At 43.0% G+C, this 20858-nt stretch overlaps 1 protein-coding gene across 1 annotated transcript in view; it reads right to left on the bottom strand.

Annotated features, from left to right (window-relative positions):
* Positions 1-19259, bottom strand: part of SLC15A2 (solute carrier family 15 member 2) — a 59945-nt gene extending 40686 nt beyond the window's left edge. Inside the window, exons 1-5 of the mRNA XM_077934838.1 lie at positions 18879-19259; positions 13936-14023; positions 11897-12038; positions 10422-10514; positions 6834-6933 (exon numbers count right to left, since the gene is read on the bottom strand). Coding sequence (XP_077790964.1) covers positions 6834-6933; positions 10422-10514; positions 11897-12038; positions 13936-14023; positions 18879-18983 — 528 coding nt within the window. The 5' untranslated portion in view covers positions 18984-19259. The remainder of the gene's footprint in view (positions 1-6833; positions 6934-10421; positions 10515-11896; positions 12039-13935; positions 14024-18878) is intronic.
* Between the last annotated feature and the right edge of the window lie 1599 nt (positions 19260-20858).

Below are 20858 nucleotides of genomic sequence, written 5' to 3'. Positions count from 1 at the left end.
TGTTTCATCCACTTACCTATTAGCCCCTTGAGCTAAATAATCCTCACTACCAACTATCAGACCATAGCCCTGCTATGTGAAGGTAACACTGGTTCCTAACAGCCTATCCATCAAACCCAAGACCGAGCAAGGTTTGCTAACTGCTGTTAGACAGGGGTTATCCAAGGTGAGTCCCGACAGATGTGGACTACACCTTCTGTCATCCCTAACCCTTCACCACATTGACTGAGTATGATGAGAATTATAGTCCCAAACATCTGGAGGACACCACCTTGGCTGTCCCTGTGTAAGACCATTTTTGGTGCTTTTCCTGGTGACTGTGACTAGGGATAGTAGGGTCTGTCCATTTTGATCCCTTCTTAAAATCAATTCTCTACATTTCAGCAGCAATTTGTGGATTTTCTGTTTTCTTTTAAATCCTCATGAAATTCTTCTGCATGTGTGAATTTCCTCCAAATAAACACATTTTTTGCAAGCAATTTCTCCTAATGTAATGAATTATTGAATGTTATTTCCACTAATATATTGATGTTTATGCATACTGTTACCTAATATATGCCTTTTTAGGTATACATTAGCTGGTTAGAGCACTGCATCACAAAATTTAGAAAAATGTGAATTCTGAAGGATGGCTGTTTCATATCTCATACTGTTTCAGAAAGTGCAAATTTGATAAATTTGGCTTTAAATGCAAACTGAATCCAATTTCTCCCCTATCTCTAGCCTGCGCCTATACAGACTGATGTAAATGATGCACCACCTCCACTTGCTTTAGCATATTGCTATACATCTGGTGCTTTCTGGTATTCAAGACGAACTCTGAAATTATGAAGGCACTTGGGATTCTTGGCATGTAGCTTGTTTGAAGTTATTTATTTTGCTTGAGGTCCATGCTGCATGAAGGACCTTATAGCCTTAAAGCTCTGTCAGCAGTCATTCTCAAGCTTTAGAAAGCGTGATTTCAGCATTCGCATGGACTTTCAAAGCTGTACTGTGGATATCATGGGCTGGTGACTTTTTTAGAGATCTCATTAGGATTCGAGGGAAGGTGAAAGGATCACCAGGCTCAAAATCCCTAAAGCATCTTATGCCTGAATTAACCAGTTTTGATGACTTCACTGGTTTCCACCTCCCACAGACCATGAACAGGCACCTGCTGAGCAACTGCATCTGTCAACACTTAGCAGTTGCAGAAGAAAACTTCAAAGATCATTCCCCACTTTGTTACTTCCCAGCAGCTGCATCCATAAAGTGATGTGTGAATTTCCAAATAGGCAGTGCATGAGCCTGAGCCCCTTGACATATTTGTTTTGATTCTGGCGTAGTTCTTCATGCATTTTCCGCACCTAAATGCCTCCCCAACTTGGGAGTCCACAATTAAGATGTAAATGTATGTCTCATTATGAGCAATCACATCTGGTACATCTCTTGAATAATCTTGATGACACGGAGGGGAAAGAAAGCGTATCTTGAGTCAGTCAATCCAAGTGTGAAGCCTATAGAAGAGATTCCATTGTCAATGCAATTTTCTTGGTTCCAAGAATTGGATTCTGGTGTAATTGGATTTTGGTGGATTTCTGTTGGTTGCTTTGAAATCCCTTCAGTTTCTGATGTACTTCCATGCTGCTTTCTCAATTATTTGCTTTAATTCAAAACTCTGGATATTTGTGCACATGCATTTTCTCTCTCTATCACACTGCATTTTGAAAGCTGTAGTCATTCTTGCAGATGCATATTTTGCTTGAGGTCACCCTGCAGCACAGAGCTTGTAAAGCTGCATGCGTAGTCATTCTTGGGCATGCAGGAGTGTCATAAAGCCACTCTCATATCCCAAAGACAGTGGGTTGCAGACAGTTCACCACTTGCATGGAGCAACATTTGGGGGAGTCTATTGTCTCTTTCATCCATAATGGCGTTGCAAATAGTTCAAAGCTGCAAAAAGTCTTGAAATGAAAGTTGATACTGCAGGAGAGATGGTTTGTCATGAAAGTGTTAAAATATCCCAAGAACACAGGTATCATGTGAAAACAGAATAATGTGGGGAAGAGGTGAGGGATCCATCGTGAACATGTGGTAGATTTCTGAAATGCATTCAAATTTCTTTCAATGTGCTTGTCATAATTTCTGGAGCAGGATTCAGAATGACCAGCACTACAACAATTCAACACAATTTCCACAATTTACATCTATCTTGAAGTGAATTTCGTAGGCTAGGTAGCAGTTGACACCAGTCTGCAAATATTTTAAGCACAACTCCCCACCGTGTGTAAATGAATTATATTGTTAAGTGGCAGTAGTGGGGGTGAGGAAATGACATGTCATCTTGTAGTGGTAGTGAAATTTTAATTTGTACATGTTATTTTGCAGAGTAAGGGCAGTTCTACACCTTATGATTTTGGAGGGGATCATAGGTGGTATGGTGGTGCAGTCTTTGCCAGATGTTTCAGACTATAACTCCCATAACAGCTGACTGATGGCAGATAGGAGTTATAATCCTAAATATCTGAAGTACCTGTTTAAACAACAGCATACATAAATTTTGGAACCCTTAACTAGCCAAGGTTGCTGGCTGCAGCCCATGAGTACCTAAAGAGGTCCATACAGGCATTTGATACAATGTTTGATGCAAAGAACAGAAATGCAACGCCTTGTGTATGTACACAAGCTTCTCAATCACATTTTTTTGCACATAATCTTACCTGCCCTGCCACAGAATATATACTCCAGCTTGCCATAATGTACCCATTACTTTAAAGCATAATGGGAGAAGTGGTGCTAAGATACAGGGACAGGAAGTTACATTGCAATACACTGAATAGTTTGGGGTGGCTCATTTTAAGCAGTATGTCAAGAAATTGACATAAAGCTGAGTGACAAAAAGAAGGGAAGTCAAGGATTTTGCCTGCAAGATAAAAGCGCATTGACTTAAGCCCATAGTAAGCCTTAAATCTGTGGCCTGCAGCAGGTAGGCATCCTGTGAGTTCTAACAAGCTCCAGCCTGAGGAGAACTACAAGGAAAAGAGCCACATCAGACAGCAAGTAATTCTCTTCACAGCAGTAGGCTAGAACAGACCATGTGGTGCTGCCTATATAAAAGCTGCCAGGTCACCCTTGCTCTGTAGGATGAACACCAAGGTCCCAGTCCCTGCGAAAGATACTCTACCCCTGCCTTCTTTGCAGAAGTCAAGTGTGACAAGTGTTATTCCCCTTCCCAGTGTGCATCTGGAACCTACGCACATTAAACTGAAGCACAGCAACCTGCAGGGTAAATGCATGAGCTTGCTCTTTTTTGCAGGCCAAATAACCCGCGGAAAGCAGAAACATGAGTCTGCTCACATGCCTGCTTTTCGCAGGGATGTTGGAGAATTCTAATGGGAATGGAAACAGGAAGGGAAATTAATGAAATTTGCTTATTTAGTGCATGTCCAGAATGGAAATCAATCCAGCGAATAGGATTGGTATTCATTGTGGTTGTTTTCAGCCTGCAAACGATTGCATAATTGTTGCTGGGGTTCCCTTCCATTTGCACTGTGCTTCCTTTGCACTGCAATAAATGGCCTTTGCACTGGAAGGAATGTTGTCGAATAATGTAACAAGAATGTAATTAATTATGTAAAATTCCACCACAGTGGACAGCAAGACGAATAATGTAGTTTTTGTTGGATGCTGACATGCAGCAGAGCAGAAACAATACTGCGTACGATGAACACAGAACACAAATCAATGCCTGCTTACATTCCTACATATGAAGTGAACCTTAGTACAGTACATCCTCCTTAAGGAATACACGGCTGAAGCAGAGTGCACATGATAATGATCTTCCAAAAGAAAACAACTGTTTCTTCATTCAGAGTTTGGAATTTTGCAGTGAAACATTCAAAGGTCTCCTCGTCTCCATTAACGATTAGCTTTTAACAACTTCTAAAGATCAACTTAACCCAGGAAGGTAATACTTAACCTCTCAGACAAGAGCACAGTGATTAATTTGGAGGGAATCTGTAAAGCATTTTGAAAACAAGTGATGTGTGTTCTTGTTATAATCACATACTAATTAGTTGTTAATTAGAAGTTGATTACAAAATATTACTAATTAATATTAGTCATAGATGTTGCACTTCTGGGAATGATATAACCCTCAGGAGCTGCTACTTTGAGATAAGCAGAGGAAGATTCCTAATGTCAATTACAATTACTTTTTCTAAACTCAAACAAATCTTTTATGTGTCTTTCCCTTCCCCAGCCAAATTACATGATTTGTGTGATTCTTATGTTGTCAGCTCTCTGCCTAACAATGATACTTCCCCATACCTTAAATCTATGATTATCTGTGTTCTAATATTATTTTCTGACATAGGCCCAGATGCTAACTACATAATTCCACCCCCCAAACAACAGGCAAACATAAACAACCAAAATGCAATAAAATAACTCAGTACATCCATCCGCAGCTACAGAGATGATATGCAGGGCTGTGAAAATATGCAATCTCATGTTTGATCAAAACTATTGCTGATCATTAACAAACAGGCTTTAGGGGGATGCTAGGAATTTTCAATATCCTGAAGGTATCCTATTGTTTAGGTTTCATGAGCTATGTGAGAAAGTGAATGCAGTTTGTGCTAGGATGGGAAACACTACAGAAAAAAATACAAGGTGTTTCAGTAAACTGCTAGTAACGTAATAAGTAGAATTCCTTGGTGAAATCTTATTTTAAATACACACCCATTCACCTTGTGCTGGTAAGCCATGCACAGTAGAAAAAAACTCCCCATGCTCTGGGCTTGGGGGTATGAAACTACAAACAGAGAGAAAGAGAGGAAAGGAAGATTTGGACACATAGGTATGCAAGGTTAGTGGAAAGTAAGGGAGAGTTGTTCTTTAAACCAGCATGGAATACAAGGTGTATTTGCACTGACCAGCATTGCACATGATTTTTATTGGAAACACAGACACCATTAATGTTCCCAACACTGACTTTAATAGCGAACTTTGTGACAAGTGCCAACAGCAATGGACTCAAAATGGGGCAACTGAGAGAAAAGAGGGAGGTATCAGCATGCTTGGGGGGACAGCAGGTTCAGCATAAATACACAAACACACACACACGCACATATTATGGGGGGGGGGGACTCACTCAAAACAGTACAATGAGAACTGAGTATGATCAGTAGCCATATCATCCTGAGCATTAGTTGGGGGGAAAAAATGGGGAAGGAGGGCAAATGAACTGGCTGAACTCTTAGGCGGAGGAGACATATTGCACCATTTTGTTGCATAGGTTCAACTTGTTTCCTTCATTGTTAATGCCAGAGTTTCCTTCTCGGTTTGGACAGTGATCCATTTAGGCCTATTTGACATCTCCATGAAGCCACGGTGGGTATTAGGTAATGGGAATGTCCAAGAGCTCAGAGAGTTGTTTTCAGCTCAGCTTCCGTGATGGCATGAGAGAGTATCCTTAGGGGAAGTGGTAGCAAAGAAGTGGAAAAACAGGTTCCAAGGAAACAGATTCTGCCTTGTATGCACAAAGTTTTGGCAAAGGAATACAGGAACTCCATTTGCCGCTTCTTCAGTTCCAACCACCGCAGCTCACAGTCATCTGTGCCGTCGATGATGCTTTCTGAGATATGGAGGGAGGGACTAAATGGAAGTAGGCAACTTCAGGTGGCGCTTGTCCAATGACATCCCATTTTGTTTCCACAGATGCCCATGTTTTAAGAGACCTCAAGCCATAGTTGGCAACAGTGACCAAATCCTGCATATTTTCCCGTTTGTTTCTCGGAGGCGTCAGAGAAGTGTGGGAGGAAAGGTTTAGCTCAGAGGCAGAGCTCATGCTTTGCAGGCAGAAGGCACCAGGTTCAGCCACTGGCATTTCCAGCAAAATGAATCAGGTAGCAGGTGGTGAGAAGTACCTTGCTCTGTTTGAGACCTTGGAGCACTGCTGCCAGACAGAGGTTAACTATGCTTGGTTACATTAGGCAAGGCCTATGACATGGCATAAGGCAACTTACTAGGCTCCCTAGATGTGGACAGAGGATGGGCAAGTTGCACACTTCTCATGGACAGAGCTTCTGAGTAATATCCAAAGCTACCCTTTATATAGGCAACTTTGCTATCGTCTCTTTTGCATGGATGAGTCAAGAATGCATGTTCATTACATTGCATTTGACTGTTTATTAAAAATGATGAGCCAGGGGTGGGTAACCCTTTGAGGGGGCTTGATAGTCACATTGAAAGTTTGACCGCCATTCCAAGGGCTGCATGGCAGTGCACACACTCACACACTCAGCAGAAGGTGATAAACAGGTAGCGTACATATACAGGCACACACTCAGCAGAGGAAGGGAGACAAGCTGGCATAAGAGGGCCTGCTCCTGTTCCATTGTTGCCATGGGGAGCAGAAACACTGTCAGTAGGTCTTAGAAAGGAAACAGGAAAGAGCATTCCTTCCTGTTTCCCAAACCTCTCTGAGACTATCTAACAATGTCACCAACATTCAAAGAACGATGCCAGGTCAGATGTAGAAGGGACCCTTTGGAAGGTGAAAAGAAGCAACAGCACCTCCCCCCCCCCCCCCCCGCTGTGTACCAGATCAATGGAGAAATGGTGGGACTTAATAATGTCAACTGCTGGACAACCCTTTTTTTATAAGGGTTTTTTTTTTGGTTTTTTTTTAAAGAGAGAAGGCAAATTGTTGGAGTGGTAGTTCGGGACCACCATGAATTGCTTCAGGAGTCCAGATACAGCCCACAGGTCAGGGATTAACCATCCCTGCTAAGTGCTATTTTTAAAAAAGCATTAAGAAACCACATGGATAAAAGAAACAAAACTCTTACATGCTCCTCTTCAAACTGGTCTCCACCAAACGCCGCCACACAGGGCTTGATACCTCCTGTTCCAAGAGCAATCAGAGTCAGGCCAGTCATCGACAGAACCCTTCAAACAGGAATGGAGACATTTCAGCACCACGGAAGGGTGTGTGGGTGTGTGTAGGGATAATAGCAGCACCTCCCAACTACATTGCATATCAAAATACTTTTCTCCCCAATAAAATTTTATTAAGACCTTTCATGATGTGTTACAACAAAAAATGAACTAATCTAAACAGAAAAAAGAGAAAAGGGAGAATGCAAAGTCTTCTCTTACAGGTAGATCTTAACTTGTCCCACACAGAAAGAGGTGAACCCTCCCAGCCTCCCAGTCTGGGAGATCTTTCCTTCCCTGCTTCTCACACAGGGTCCTTCCCCAACCATCCATCACATTCATCTGCATGCAAACTCCTGATTAACCCTGAGTAGAGGACCAGAATACTTTGAAGCACATTACTGAAGGCCCATTCACACTTGGTGTGTGACACCTGCTTTTCTGCAAGAAGGGGCTGAATACAGGGTGAGTGGGGGTGAGTGAGGCCAGTTGCATGAGTTAAACTGCTTCCCAACTAGGAAAGAGAGTAATAACCAAGTGGGATCTTTATTCTGAATCCCCAAAAGTGTGCTACCAGAGAGATTGGTATGCCACAAGGGAGGAAGCAATCAAACCATCATGCTGGATTGGGCAGAAACCACCCTCTCACTTTCTCTATCACTTTCCAGGCAGCGATAACTGTCCTGAGGGTGCACTGGAAGTCTCTGAAGCAGCACTTGCTATGGCTGATTAGTGCAGGAAAATCACAGAAGCATCACCATTCAAGCCTGGTTTCGGATTTTACAGGGCCCTTCCCTCAGCAGACTACCCCTTAGTGCTGACTGACACCCCCCCCCCCCAGAGCCATCTCCTCTGAGCGTCAGCACTACTGCAGCTGCCAGCCTCACCTTCCCAGTACATTTCCGAACACAATTCAAAGTGTTGGTGCTGACCTTTAAAGCCCTAAACGGCCTCGGTCCTGTATACCAAAGGAGCATCTCCACCCCCATCGTTCTGCCCAGACACTGAGGTCCAGTGCTGAGGGCCTTCTGACGGCTCCCTCGCTGCAGGGAACCAGGCAGAGGGCCATCTTGGTAGTGGCACCTGCCCTGTGGAACGCCCTCCAACCAGATGTCAAAGAGAAAAACAACTACCAAACTTGTAGAAGACATCTGAGGGCAGCCCTGTTTAGGGAAGCTTTTAATATTTAATAGACTATTGTATTTTAATATTCTGATGGAAGCTGCCCAGAGTGGCTAGGGAAACCCAACCAGATGGGCAGGGTATAATTAATAAATTATTATTATAATATTATTATTATTCCCTTTGCACTCACTCTGTGAACTCACTGGTAGCCATGGAACTGCCACCAGCTAAGCCCACTCATGAGTGTGAGGTGAAGCGGATGAGACAGCCAGTTCCACCCTTGTATAGCGAGTGGATTTACTTGGCACCAGACCTGGGAACCAACCTGTCACTTTGTCCCTGACCACCACTTTCAGGTAGTAGGTATTGGGTAGTGACAGAATGTGCTAGAAGAGCAAACCAGGCATCAGCCCCAGTGGGTTCCATGCTGATGCTGGGCCTGTCACCATGGCAGGCAAACACACTGCTGTCTGCTTCTGGGAAGGGCTGTAGCTCAGTAGAAGAGCACAAGCTTTCCATGCAGAAGGTTCCGTTTTCACTCGCTGGAATTTCCAGGCAGGACTGCGAAAGGTTCCCTATTGGAAACCCTTGAGGGCCACTGCCCAGTCTGCCTAGATAGATAATACAGAGCTAGATGAACCAATGGTCTGAACAAGGCAGGTCCTGCTCCTGATAACACTGTATTTTTAAAACATTTTGATAACACTGTAATTTTTTTTTTAAAAAAAACCCAAAACATTGGAATATTACAGTACTCATGTGCCTCCATTTTCAGCCATGGCATGGAACCAGTTTCAGCCCAGGAAAAAAAACATTATCTATGTCATAGCCAGCCAAAGTTTGGGGAAACCCTGCTTTATTTATATGCATGCTGCACTTGCCTGGGATTTGGCAAGAAAGTTGCTAGCACACCACTAGCTTGAAGTGGGAATGATGCCTAAGGCCTGATTCAAACCTTCAGAAAAATTACATCATACAGTTCTGGAATTAGCTGCCAAAGGAAGTCTGCTAATGCGCTCCTTTAGTGTGGTTTTGGGAGCTTTGAGAAACTTATTTATTTAGGCAAGCTGTTGAAAAGTTAAGCCATTCCAAGTGATTAACTGGGGTTATCTGTTGGATGGCATTTGGATTTGTGCTGTTGCGGGTGTATTTTTGACTCTGCTGTTAATACGTAATACTTTTTCATGTGATAAGGATGTTTCATGGTGGCTTTATAAGCCTCCTTGAACAATGTGGGCCAAAAGAGTGCAGTTTTAAAAACAACAACAGCAAAAGTCTGGAATGCAAAGAACTGTGCATGTTGTTCTGTATGCTCTTTTCTGGTGTCATAACTGAGAAGGGGCTGTAGCTCAGTGGATAAGGGTCTTCCTTGCATGCAAAAGTTCAACCTGCAGCATCTCCAAGTAGGGCTTGGGGAAACTCCGTGTCCCGAAGCCTGGAGAACTGCTGCCAGCCAGTGTAAGACGAATTTGCTTTACATGTGTAGAGAGCTTTGAACATGAGGGGAGCATCTGAATTTGTGATTCCACACCTGCATTCTGAACTGGCACAATTTCAAGGCAGGATCAGAGGCACACTCTATTTTCCATGCTGGGTAACCCTTCCTCAGCTGGTTAAACGTTCCCTCCCCTGCAAGTCCCAGGATTGTTGTTAAATAAACTCCCAGTTTGAATGGGAGCCACCGCCACCCCCAACGCCTTTCCCTCCCTCTGTGGCAAATGCAGCTGAAGTGGGCATGAAAATGCCCTGCCTGGTTTCCCTAGGTCATTCCATACAACCAGCTGTGATGGTCAGCTTACAAGATTTCTGCAGGATTCTAAGGTGGACTCTGTCCTTGCCTGCCTATACCGTCACTTCTGAGAAAACCAAACATACACTTTTTAAAACAGTGGTTTGCTCCCCCCCCCTGCCCCACTCCAGGTTTGGGCTTTAGATCTAAACAAAATGAAAAACCTTAGAGTGCTAAAAAAATAAGTAACAGCTGAAGTTAATGAGCTTCTGAAGCATGTGGCTCTGGACAGAGGTTTGCCTGCAGCTCATGCGTAAAGCGCTTTCTAAGGGCTCATTGCTTGATGGAGTGCTCACCCTCGCCGTGGAAATGAACGGAGGCTATGCCAGTACAGTACAAGACTTGATGCATTGCCCCCCGAGACGCAAGACTGGTGGATTGCCTAGCACAAGGTGCTAGCAGCTTTCAAGGCTACGATGTCCGGACACGATTTGGGATGGAGGACACGGTGCCAGCGTTAACAAAAGGCCTGAAATAACCACACAACCACCTATTGCAAGGTGCACGTGAATGATCTATACCTTAATACAAGCCAATTAATAATAATGTTATCAAAACATAGCAGACCTGTCTTTTCATTACTTACACATGAACAATTTGGTTTCCCACACTCGGTATCGCCCCAACGGACTTGATCACGTGCCCAATAACGTAAACAATGGAGAGATAAATGATTGTTCTGTGGAGGGAAAGAGAAAAAAAAGTGAGGAAATGCTATCAGCCCAAGGCAGTGGCATGATTTATAATCTGAAAACAGAACGTGTGTCTGTATTTCCTGATAGGGAAGGCACAAGGATTTTCTCTGTTACCCTTTTCCTTCTACCAGAACTGAAACTCCTCTTTCTCCATCATGCTTCAAAGCATTGAGAAAAAGCTGCAGCTGAACAGAAAGTTGGGACAACTCCACTGACAGACACAGCTGCTCTGTTTCCCACCACTTGTGGCGGCAGGGCCAGCCCAAGACACTCTCTGCCTGAGGGACAGAACAGCAAATGGTGTCCCCAAACTCCACTTCCCAAGCCCACAGAACCCAAGCAGACCAATTTTATTCTCTTCATTTGCAAATTATTTATATTCCATCCATAGCAACAACAAAAAAGTTCTCTAAGCAGCCCAGAGTAAAAATTAATATGGCAAAGTACACATATAAATTACCACCATATAAACAAAAACAGACTAAAAACAGCAGCAAAATTAAACCAAAGTGTGTGGGGGGGGGGAGAGTAACAGGATGTAATGGTACGAAAGCTCTAAAATCCTACAAACACCTCTCCCCTGGAGTAATAAATTAGATTAAACAACGGGTTGATTTGCTAGCTTTTCAGCACCCCCATGGCCAGCTGTCTGAGGTAACAGCTTCAGTCTACCTCCAGTGCTAGATATGAGCTGGACAAGGGGGAGATTTCTTAAACCAGGATATAATTGTGCAAAGACCAATAAAAGTGCAAACAAAAATCTCGTTGCATAGGCAAGTTCATAAGGCACGCTAAAATTCAATGGCAAACAAAGGTGGCAATCTGTGATAACGTATATCAAAAGTTTCTAAAAATAGTACTATTAATCAGCTAGAAAATCCCCATTTGCTCCATTAATTAATGGGGGGGGGCATCATTTATGTACCTGAAGTACAGATGGAGAAATTTGTGAATTTTGGTTTCTATCAGGTTTCTTACTTCTCCAAATGTAAATTCAGATCTCCACATTTCTGAATCTATTTTTGCTTTTGTTATAAATTTCATTCCTGTTGAAAAGTCACCAGAGTTCTCTTAATATCCACCCATTTGTATGCAATTTTGCCTAATATACATATTTTGGCAAGCATATTTCTGCTAATATATGAAACATTTTTGTATGTTATTTTCACTAATATGCACATTGTTATGCACGCATTTCCCTAACATACCCATTTTTGTACACATCATTTGGTTGGAGAACAGCATTGCAAAATTCAGAGAACCACAAATTTCACAAATTTGCATTAAACAAGGTTGCATTAAAATGTAAGCTGAAACAATTCCTCTCCCATCTTCCACTTGAAGATGTAATATATTTTATCCTTACTTGTATTTTCCCAGCCAAGAGTCAGCCATGAGGGCACCAATGACAGGTGTAAAGTAACACAGACTTGAGAAGGCATGGTAGACGGAGGTGGATGTATTCTCATCCCAGTGAAGGAAGTAGAGGAAATACAAAGTCAGAACGGCTGAGGGATAAAAAGACAAAAGCAATGAGTTTCATAAACAATGTGTGAGCCCCAGAGTGTGACAATAATTGCCATTTTCTTTTCCTGAAAGAGGCTCTGTGCTTTTACCCGTGGTGTGACAGAAAGAAATCCAATGAGGGTCAGCTTTCACTACCATGAAAACTCTACAGCCATACCAGGCTCTGTAACTCTCCAACAGTTTGACTTTACCCCTGAAGGTGCAACTTTTCCGTTGTCTCCTGAGGCAGGCCGATGCCAACAATGACCGAAAGAAACCCAAGGAGGCTCAGCTTTCACTACCGTGAAAACACAGTGATGAGCAAATTGCCCTTTTTCAGTCTCTAGCTATCATCCCACTGATACAAGCATACAGCCTCCAACAGAGGAAAAGCAAGCAATCCTGGATGTCAGACCAATAGACCTTTCCTGTCACTCTTCCTTTCTCTCCCCTATACGCTCCTGGTCATTCTCCAGAGATTGTAGCCCTTGCTGACCAGCTTCCAGTTCTGCTTCCATATTACTGTCCCCAAAGGGAAGAGACAGGAGAGAGCTTCCATAGCAGGGGGCGAGATCCAACATAACTTTAGTGCAAGCAGTTTGAGAGTTGATGTCCGAGCAGTAGCACAAATAGTAATGCATAAGCTTAACTGTCACCAAGTATAATAACATTCAGTTGGGGGTTATGGAACTTTTTTCTCAAGCACAAAACACTCGTTGAATTGGGCTATTGCACTGTGGCTTAAGAATATGGCTTCTACTAGTGGATGAGCAGTTGCGCAAGTGGGCTGTCACAATGGGTGCTTGATGTGGAATTGATGCTTCATTTGCACACTTTTCATGCGACATCCACACAATGCTTTCATCCTTTATTGCTCCTGTGGCTCTTCCCACCTTTTCTCAGAAGGCAGAAAGTCTGACATTTTTCAGAAGAATAGAAGAGTGATGCAATCTCCACAGGTGTAGATTAGCATTAGTATTCTATCTTTTTAAAAGTATCTCTCTCTCTCTCCTCTCTCTCTCTGTGTGTATTAATGTTATTTAAAAGCATTGAAACTCCTACCAGTAACCTATGTTTGACATGTTGCTAAAATAGCAGTGATCAGAAAGGTTATTTTTAAAATCTTTTGTTTAAAATGTAGTATTATGGCACTTAAAAAAAATGAATGAGAGTTACAGCAGTGTAACACCAAATTTGTTATATAATGCTCTTTCTGACCGAAACAATTTTAGCAAAATGTACACGGCTCCCATTTACATAGTCAAGAGAGGTGATTTTTTTGTATACATGTATTCCTGAAATAGTTTTTTTTAAAAAAACAACAACGCAGCATTATAGTGTTATAGCACTATACCTTTCATTCATTAACAAAGGCAAGAAAGGTTTTTAGAGCTTATTAAAAGACAAAGTTTTAAAAACAGGGCCATACAAAATGGCTGCTGCAAGGGTTTTTGTAGATGTGTGCTGAGCTTCAGTTGACCCCACCCACAGCAGTTATGTCATGAGCACTTGTGTACAGAACACAGCAGCATGCAGACACAGAAAAAGTTCAGAACTCCCAATAATGTGGAAAGTCAAGTGCAACTTCACTTGTAGCTTATAGCAGAAGTGCAATTATTCGGCAGTACTAGGAGCCACCCACCTGGAAGCAGCCTCCGGCACCATGTTTATAACCTTTCAGTCTATCCTGTTAATGTGTACACGTATCAGAGACAGCTGAGGTATCTGAGGCAATTTAAGATCTGAAGGCAAGGAATCTTTTCAGATAATTCCTACTATTAATTCTCTCCTCCCACCCACAGGCCACCTTTTATCATCCTAAAGGCAAAACAAATTGCAAAGAGAGCCAAACTATTCTCTGAGAAGCTGTGGAGAAATGATGAAAGATATAACACACACCTTTCATGCCATAGTAGGAGAAGCGCTCGCAAAACTCATTCACCACAATGAAGGCGATGCTGAGAGGGTAATTGGTACCACATACTTTCTAAAGAAGCAAACCAGAAAAAAGGTAGTGTCATACAAAACTTGTCCTTCGGTCATATGTACAGTTGACATAATGACGCACAGCACGCAGAATCCCAGAGTCAAATGTACAAACCTATAATTCAATGCTGAATTGGCAGATGTCCCCAGAGAAGGGATTCGAAGGAAATACAGAGCTTATAATAAACAAAGGCTTGCCCAAAGGCTGACGATCAGCACAGTGAACAAATGTCAAATGGAGGTGAATACGTTTGAAATATATATTTCTCCCTCTGTATAAATTTTCCAGCTATAGCAGGCATAATTGCAGCTTTGCAAGTTAGATAAACAGGAACCACAAATGTGTGTTCATGATTTTCTTCAAACTCATCCCTTGCATTCCCAGTCACCACACTCTACAGGAAAGGGCCTCCTGCAGACACCTTCTCATCAGGAGTCCTCTTCCATATGATGGAGAACCAGGCAGCACCTACCCTTGGAACGCCAATCACATATCAGACATACCTTATCCATTACCTTTTCAGCACCGCTGGAAGACCTTCCTTCACCAACAAGCCCTTTACGTGTGGATTTTTTAAAAAATCCTTGTCCTTATCTGCCTTGGACTTCAAATTGTTCTTATTGCTGTTTTGATATTTTTCACTGTTAAATTGCTTTGGGATGTTTTATGGGAAGTGATCCATAAATGAAACGAAACGAATAATTACATGACCACCTGGTCTAAGGGACAGCTTATGTGAGGGAAAACAGCTGTTGGCAAAAAAAAAAAAAGGAAAGAAAGAAAGAAAAGAGGAGGAAGAATTTTTGTGGATCAGAAGTGATCAGGGCAGATGTCAACTGCGTTTCTAGAAAGTTCCATTTGTTCCATTTAGTGATTAATTCTAACCACGAAGCAAATCCCAGCATGCTTGGGTTCCACCTATCCAGTAGTTTGTAATGAGAGCTATCCAGTAGTTTATGTCATCAACAGAAAAATAAACAAAAAGGGGGAAGAAAATGATAATGCCAGTGTCAGTAAGATACAGGTCTCCAGACATCACACAAAAAAGGATTACTATGTGACTGGAAGCAACGTGACATTCATATTGCATTCAGAGCCAAGCCCTCACTTTGTCCTCAACTTTGTGAGGCTTCGCTGTAAAACAAGGAAACAATGTTAGCTGGCATTTTCCCCAGAGTGCTGTTGCATCATTTTGTGGTGTTATCTCAGGACATAAAAGAGACAGCATAGCCTATGGAGAAACATAAACCCATCTGATAGTGGGGGGAATAAACAGCCCATCCAGTGCTGGTGACATGGTTCTGACAGCAACTAGCTGGTTAGGTGAATCTGAAGGCCCAAATCTAGAAATTTGAAATTTATATTTAGGCACCGCAGATATGAACAAAACAATTAAACTTGCACTTCCTCAGCAGGCTCTATCCCAACCAACAAGCATTCATGTGAATATGCGCAGTGAGCTCCTTCGTGAACTCCTTGGAAATCAGAAGCTGCTGAACACACAGAAAAAGCCCTTCACACGTACAGTTCTACATGGAGGGATTCTCTATACATGCTCAAAAAATGCTGAGTCTGCAGCAGCAAGCCTGCTCCATCCAGCACATGTTCACTGGAACTTCTGTTAAGGGGAATTTTTGCTCTCCTATCAGGAGTGTTCACTAATCAGGTGAGTGTCATCATGCTGTAAAAAACCGGCATGAATTCAAAATGAGGATTAGTACATTAGGCATGCCAAGGATGCTCCTGAGCACTAACCCCTATTTTGTACTCTGTTTGGATTCATTCAAACATCTGTCATTATCCAATGAGCAATTATTTTCTTTCAAAGTAAAAATAGCATCTACCTAGCATCATTTCATGCATCTTAGCAGAGCAACACACATCAATGCCAGAAGAAGAGGGAAACCCTTCTCCTTCTAAGTTAATGTACGATGTGAACCAGAAAGCACATATATCAGGATCACTGTGGAATTTAAAGAGGATTGAGACACATCTCATTAGGGATGGGTGAATCTGTCCATTTCACTTTCCCAGTTTTCCAGTCTTAAACTCAGCTTTCCATATCAGTTGGTTATTTTTTATTAAAAAATATAACAGTCCTTACTGGGATAACTGCATTGCAGAATTCAGAGAAAGACGAATTTTGCAAGATGGCTGTATTTTGGTACTGTGTATGGTTTCAGAAAGGGACGCAGGTGGCGCTGTGGGTAAAAGCCTCAGCGCCTAGGGTTTGCCGATCGAAAGGTCGGCGGTTCGAATCCCCGTGGCGGGGTGTGCTCCCATTGCTCGGTCCCAGCGCCTGCCAACCTAGCAGTTCGAAAGCACTCCCGGGTGCAAGTAGATAAATAGGGACCGCTTACTAGCGGGAAGGTAAACGGCGTTTCCGTGTGCTGCGCTGGCTCGCCAGATGCAGCTTTGTCACGCTGGCCACGTGACCCGGAAGTGTCTCCGGACAGCGCTGGCCCCCGGCCTCTTGAGTGAGATGGGCGCACAACCCTAGAGTCCGTCAAGACTGGCCCGTACGGGCAGGGGTACCTTTACCTTTACCTTTATGGTTTCAGAAAGTATGGATTAGGCAAGCTCACCTTTAAATGTGAACTGAATCAAATTTCTCTCTCATCCCTACATCTCATTAATGAGAATAGAACTGAAAATCTAAGTAAGTTGCTCCTAACCAAGTGTGTGTTTACATTTCAGCTGAGGGCAGAACTACCTATTCCACCTCCAGTGCCTCCAAACCTAGACACGATTGCTTCTTGCAAAGAAGTTCTGGGCGGGTGCAACTTGCAGCAGAGAAGTGATAGGCAGGAAGAGGGTGCTTAAACCTTCCCTTGCCAATCACTTTCCCCCTTGAAGTTTCCTTCTACTAGCAGCCCTGGTTCATTTGTGTTAGTAGATGAAATAGAGGTCTGGAAGCCCTGGTTCTAATATTTGAAAATAACTTTTATTAACCCAGAACACTTTATTCTGGAACCTTTGATTTTCTCTGTTTATTAATCTGCAACAATTACCTCCCAAGTTCTGAGGAGATTTATGTGGCCTTGCTAAACTTCCACCACTGCTTTCAATCCTGCATATCACTGCTTCCCACCTTGTCTATTTGGGAAACCTGTCTTGTCAGGCATCCGAGTATGACATAATGTTTGAATAGAGTACACACAAATAAACATAAACCAACCTGTATGTGTGAGAACAAGCAATTTGGTCAATTCCCATAATGTATGAGGGAACTTGAACGTTTTTCAGGCCTACACACATTGCATTTTGTACAGATGTGACCTTTTCAGACACTATATTCACTGGAACAGGTATGCCTGATGGGCATGGTGGAATGTTGTGAGCTTGCTTCCCTGTGATACTTAAAGGGGGGGTGAGTATGATCACATAATCTAGGTCCAAACACCTGTTTTGTGTTTGTGTGTAGGAGCAGGGCTTAATAAAAAAAAATTAAACCATTAAAGGCAAAGGTAAACGTACCCCTGACCAGAAGGTCCAGTCACGGACGACTCTGGGGTTGCGCGCTCATCTCGCTCTATAGGCTGAGGGAGCCAGTGTTTGTCCACAGACAGCTTCCAGGTCATGTGGCCAGCATGACTAAGCCGCTTTTGGCAAACCAGAGCAGTACACGGAAATGCCGTTTACCTTCCCGCCGGAGTCGTACCTATTTATCTACTTGCACTTTGACTTGTTTTTAGCCCATAGTTTATTCCAGTGGATATTGACATTAAGGGGAACAACACAAAATTATGTTGGCTCATTCCTTAAGGTAATTACAGCATTAACTTATGAATTTGCACAGGTGTCAATGCTAATGCGTTCCTGTATCCATCCTTGAATCTGCACAAATGACAAAACTATATACAGTGAAAGAAATTCATCTGATCAAAACCTCAGTCAGAACACTTTTCCAGATTATCACTAGTCATGCTGCTGAGTGACCCAATTAGACCCTGTCCCCATGACTCCTCATTTTTATTAACACTATTAATTTTTTTAATGGATTGAGAGGACATTCCTACACATGAGCACTCACCAAGCCACCCCTTGTTTTACTAAAAACCAGCAAGGTTCCCCCCTCTCCACCTGTTTCATCATGTATGTTCCTCTTCATTAGCCTTTTGACTTTTACAAATATACATAGCACAATCTTGTTCTTTGAAGGTTATGTACTTCCTACTCCAGTGCTTGACTGCACATCTACCTTAATTTCTTCCTTAATTCACCATTGCATATCTATTCTTTTTGCAGCAATCTTTAAACTAGCTCTCTACAAATACAGTCTGGAGAATAAAATGTGTGCTTTTGAATAAGCTAGAAAGGCTCAGGAGCACTTATCCTCAGAGAGGGGAAAGAAGGAGAAAAAATCTAGTGGAAATTCTGACAATAGAACTAACTCATATCAAAATATTGCCACTGAATTGGAAGCTGCCTCCACTTTTGAAATCCAGCAAGCAAAGCTGCAGGCTCACCTCCCCCTCTATGTATATGATTCTTGCTTCCTTCAAAAGAGTGTTGTTTTTGCCTGGGAAATGCATTCCAAGAAGTGGTAATTCCCAAAGAAGCCATTGGCTCGGGTTTGTTCCTCTGTTGTCTGAGCTGCCTTTCTAGTACATTAATCAGGTTAGCAAGAAAGAATTTCGTTTCGAATCTCTAATGCTAATACCAACCCTAGGCAAGAAATGGTGCTTGTCTGTCTGAGGCCAAAGCACAACAGGGGAAGGCGAGAGCACCAAGCTCTCGAGAATTGTTCCAGGGAAGTTGAAAGAAACAGCAAAATAAACTTGCCCCTAAATAAAAACAGCCCTCCACCACAACCCTTCCACCACACCCCAACCAAGGCAGATCAAATACTTACCGGGGACTTTTTCTCAGGAGGGCAAACTCCTTCTGAAGGATTATCTCCTGCAGAAATAAAAGTGAACAGAGTCTCCTTAGATTCTTTTCTCCCTGAGAGGTCCATCCTATGCTTTTCCTTTTTCCCTCCCCAGTTTGCCTCACACAACTCTCTGCTGTCGTGGTGAGTTGGTTGGGAAGACTTCCAAATGAGTGGAGTTTAGTTCAGATTTAAGTTAACCCTGATTGTGCACATTTTTCTCTCTGCCAGGCTGAGGCAGGAGGACAGCTTCATGAGGAAGGAGAAGAGCAAAGTTAAACTGGGCTGGTGAAGCTGTCACTAAATCACAACGGTCACAGGGCTGTCCTCAGCACCTGCAGGCAGGGCTGTGTGCCGTTTGCTCTGAGCACACTTCAGGTACTCTGAGTAACCCTTGTGTTGAGTCAAGCGAAATGCATACTGAATGATAATCCCTATTCCAAATGTTGAAACTCATAATTAGTGGCAAGGTTTGTGGCTTTGGGCCATCTCTGCTATAATAGCAGGCTTATTCTGCAGGAACCACAGGCATCCCCGCCTATTTGAAACTAGCTGGCTGAAGCAAAATGATGCATTGAAAGCACAGAGCAAATGAGCTCTGTGTGGCTTACACTTAGATTTCTGCTGCTCATTTGCTATTTAGGCGCTGCTTGGCTTTAAAAGACTCTGATATCTCACTAATAAAATGCTCCTCAATAAGCTTGCCACAGGAAGAGCAAGATATAAGAGCAATAAATAAATGCATACATAAAATAAATAACTGTGAAGAGCTCCTCACATTTCTTTTGATTGACCCTCTTTTTAATAGTCTCTTATCTGTGCAGCCACCGTAGGCTACTAGTATGGGTAATAAATGGATTCCTCATGCACCCCTCTGCAGAGATAAGGGCAGGGCTTGTATGTAACTGTTTTTGTGGTTTGTGGGATGCTTCCCGCAGGGTTGTTTATAGCTTACCCTGCTCCACAGGAGGAGATTAGCTAGCAACGCTAGTACCTCACAAAGGACTTACCATTTTTGAACAATAGGTGGGGGAGAAAAGGAAGCTTGGAACTACTGTGTGATTAAAAGTGTGTAAGATGCCCAGCCCCTCAAAATCCACTCCCTCCAGATTTATTTGTTCATATTGGCCTCTGCCCGGTTTTTGCTCATATTGTAAAAATAAAAATCCATCCATTTATATCTCTTCATCTCCCACTGTGAGAACATACAGGACAAAAGGAGAAGAGTCACAGCCATTGCTCCACTCACTTTTGCCTTGGGCTCTGCCTACCACTGGTAGGTGACGCTTGAAAGATCATTCATGAGGAAATGTGGCTCTTGGGCTGAATAAGGTTCCCTACCCCTAGGGCTTTTAAAAATCTTGCTGTACCATTAAGGCAGCAGTTCCCCTTTTTAGCGCAGTGACAGACTATGGGCTCTCAAGTTTCAGCAGTGCCCTGTGCAACAGCAACATTTGGCCCCTCACCACCTCTTGGACTCCATGCTACAGCACTGTTGTGGCAGCTGCACCAGTTGTGCTACCCTAAAACTGCCTCTGCTCATGGTGCTGCCTAAAGCAGGATCACTTCTTTCTAGGCTGCACACGAGGGTCTATCCTGACTGTGATCAAAGTTTTTGCGGCTGCATGTGTACAGGAGATTCTACTGCCTGGGCAAAGGAGGGCCGGGATATAAATCTATCTTCTCGTCTTTCCAGTTGTCCTACTTAGGCTAAGTTGTGACTCTCCAGATGTCGCTGGCAAGTGTGCCAGCTTGCCCCCATGACTGAGAGGGCCTTGGCCGTGCAACATGCTGATGTCACTCGCGCATGCTGTGTAGTGTGCTGATGTGTCATACGCATGCTGCACAGCTTTTGTGAAAGATGTCAACGTACCTCACAGTGTACACGCATGGCCACCATGGGATTTTGAGGGGGTCAAGCCCCCACTCCTTGAAAATTTGGAGAGCCCCTAGGCACCCCTA

Source organism: Podarcis muralis, chromosome 1 (assembly GCF_964188315.1).
Source record: "Podarcis muralis chromosome 1, rPodMur119.hap1.1, whole genome shotgun sequence".
Taxonomy (NCBI): domain Eukaryota; kingdom Metazoa; phylum Chordata; class Lepidosauria; order Squamata; family Lacertidae; genus Podarcis; species Podarcis muralis.
The sequence above is the reverse complement of the archived record's forward strand: the minus strand, read 5'-3'. Positions and strand labels throughout refer to the sequence as shown.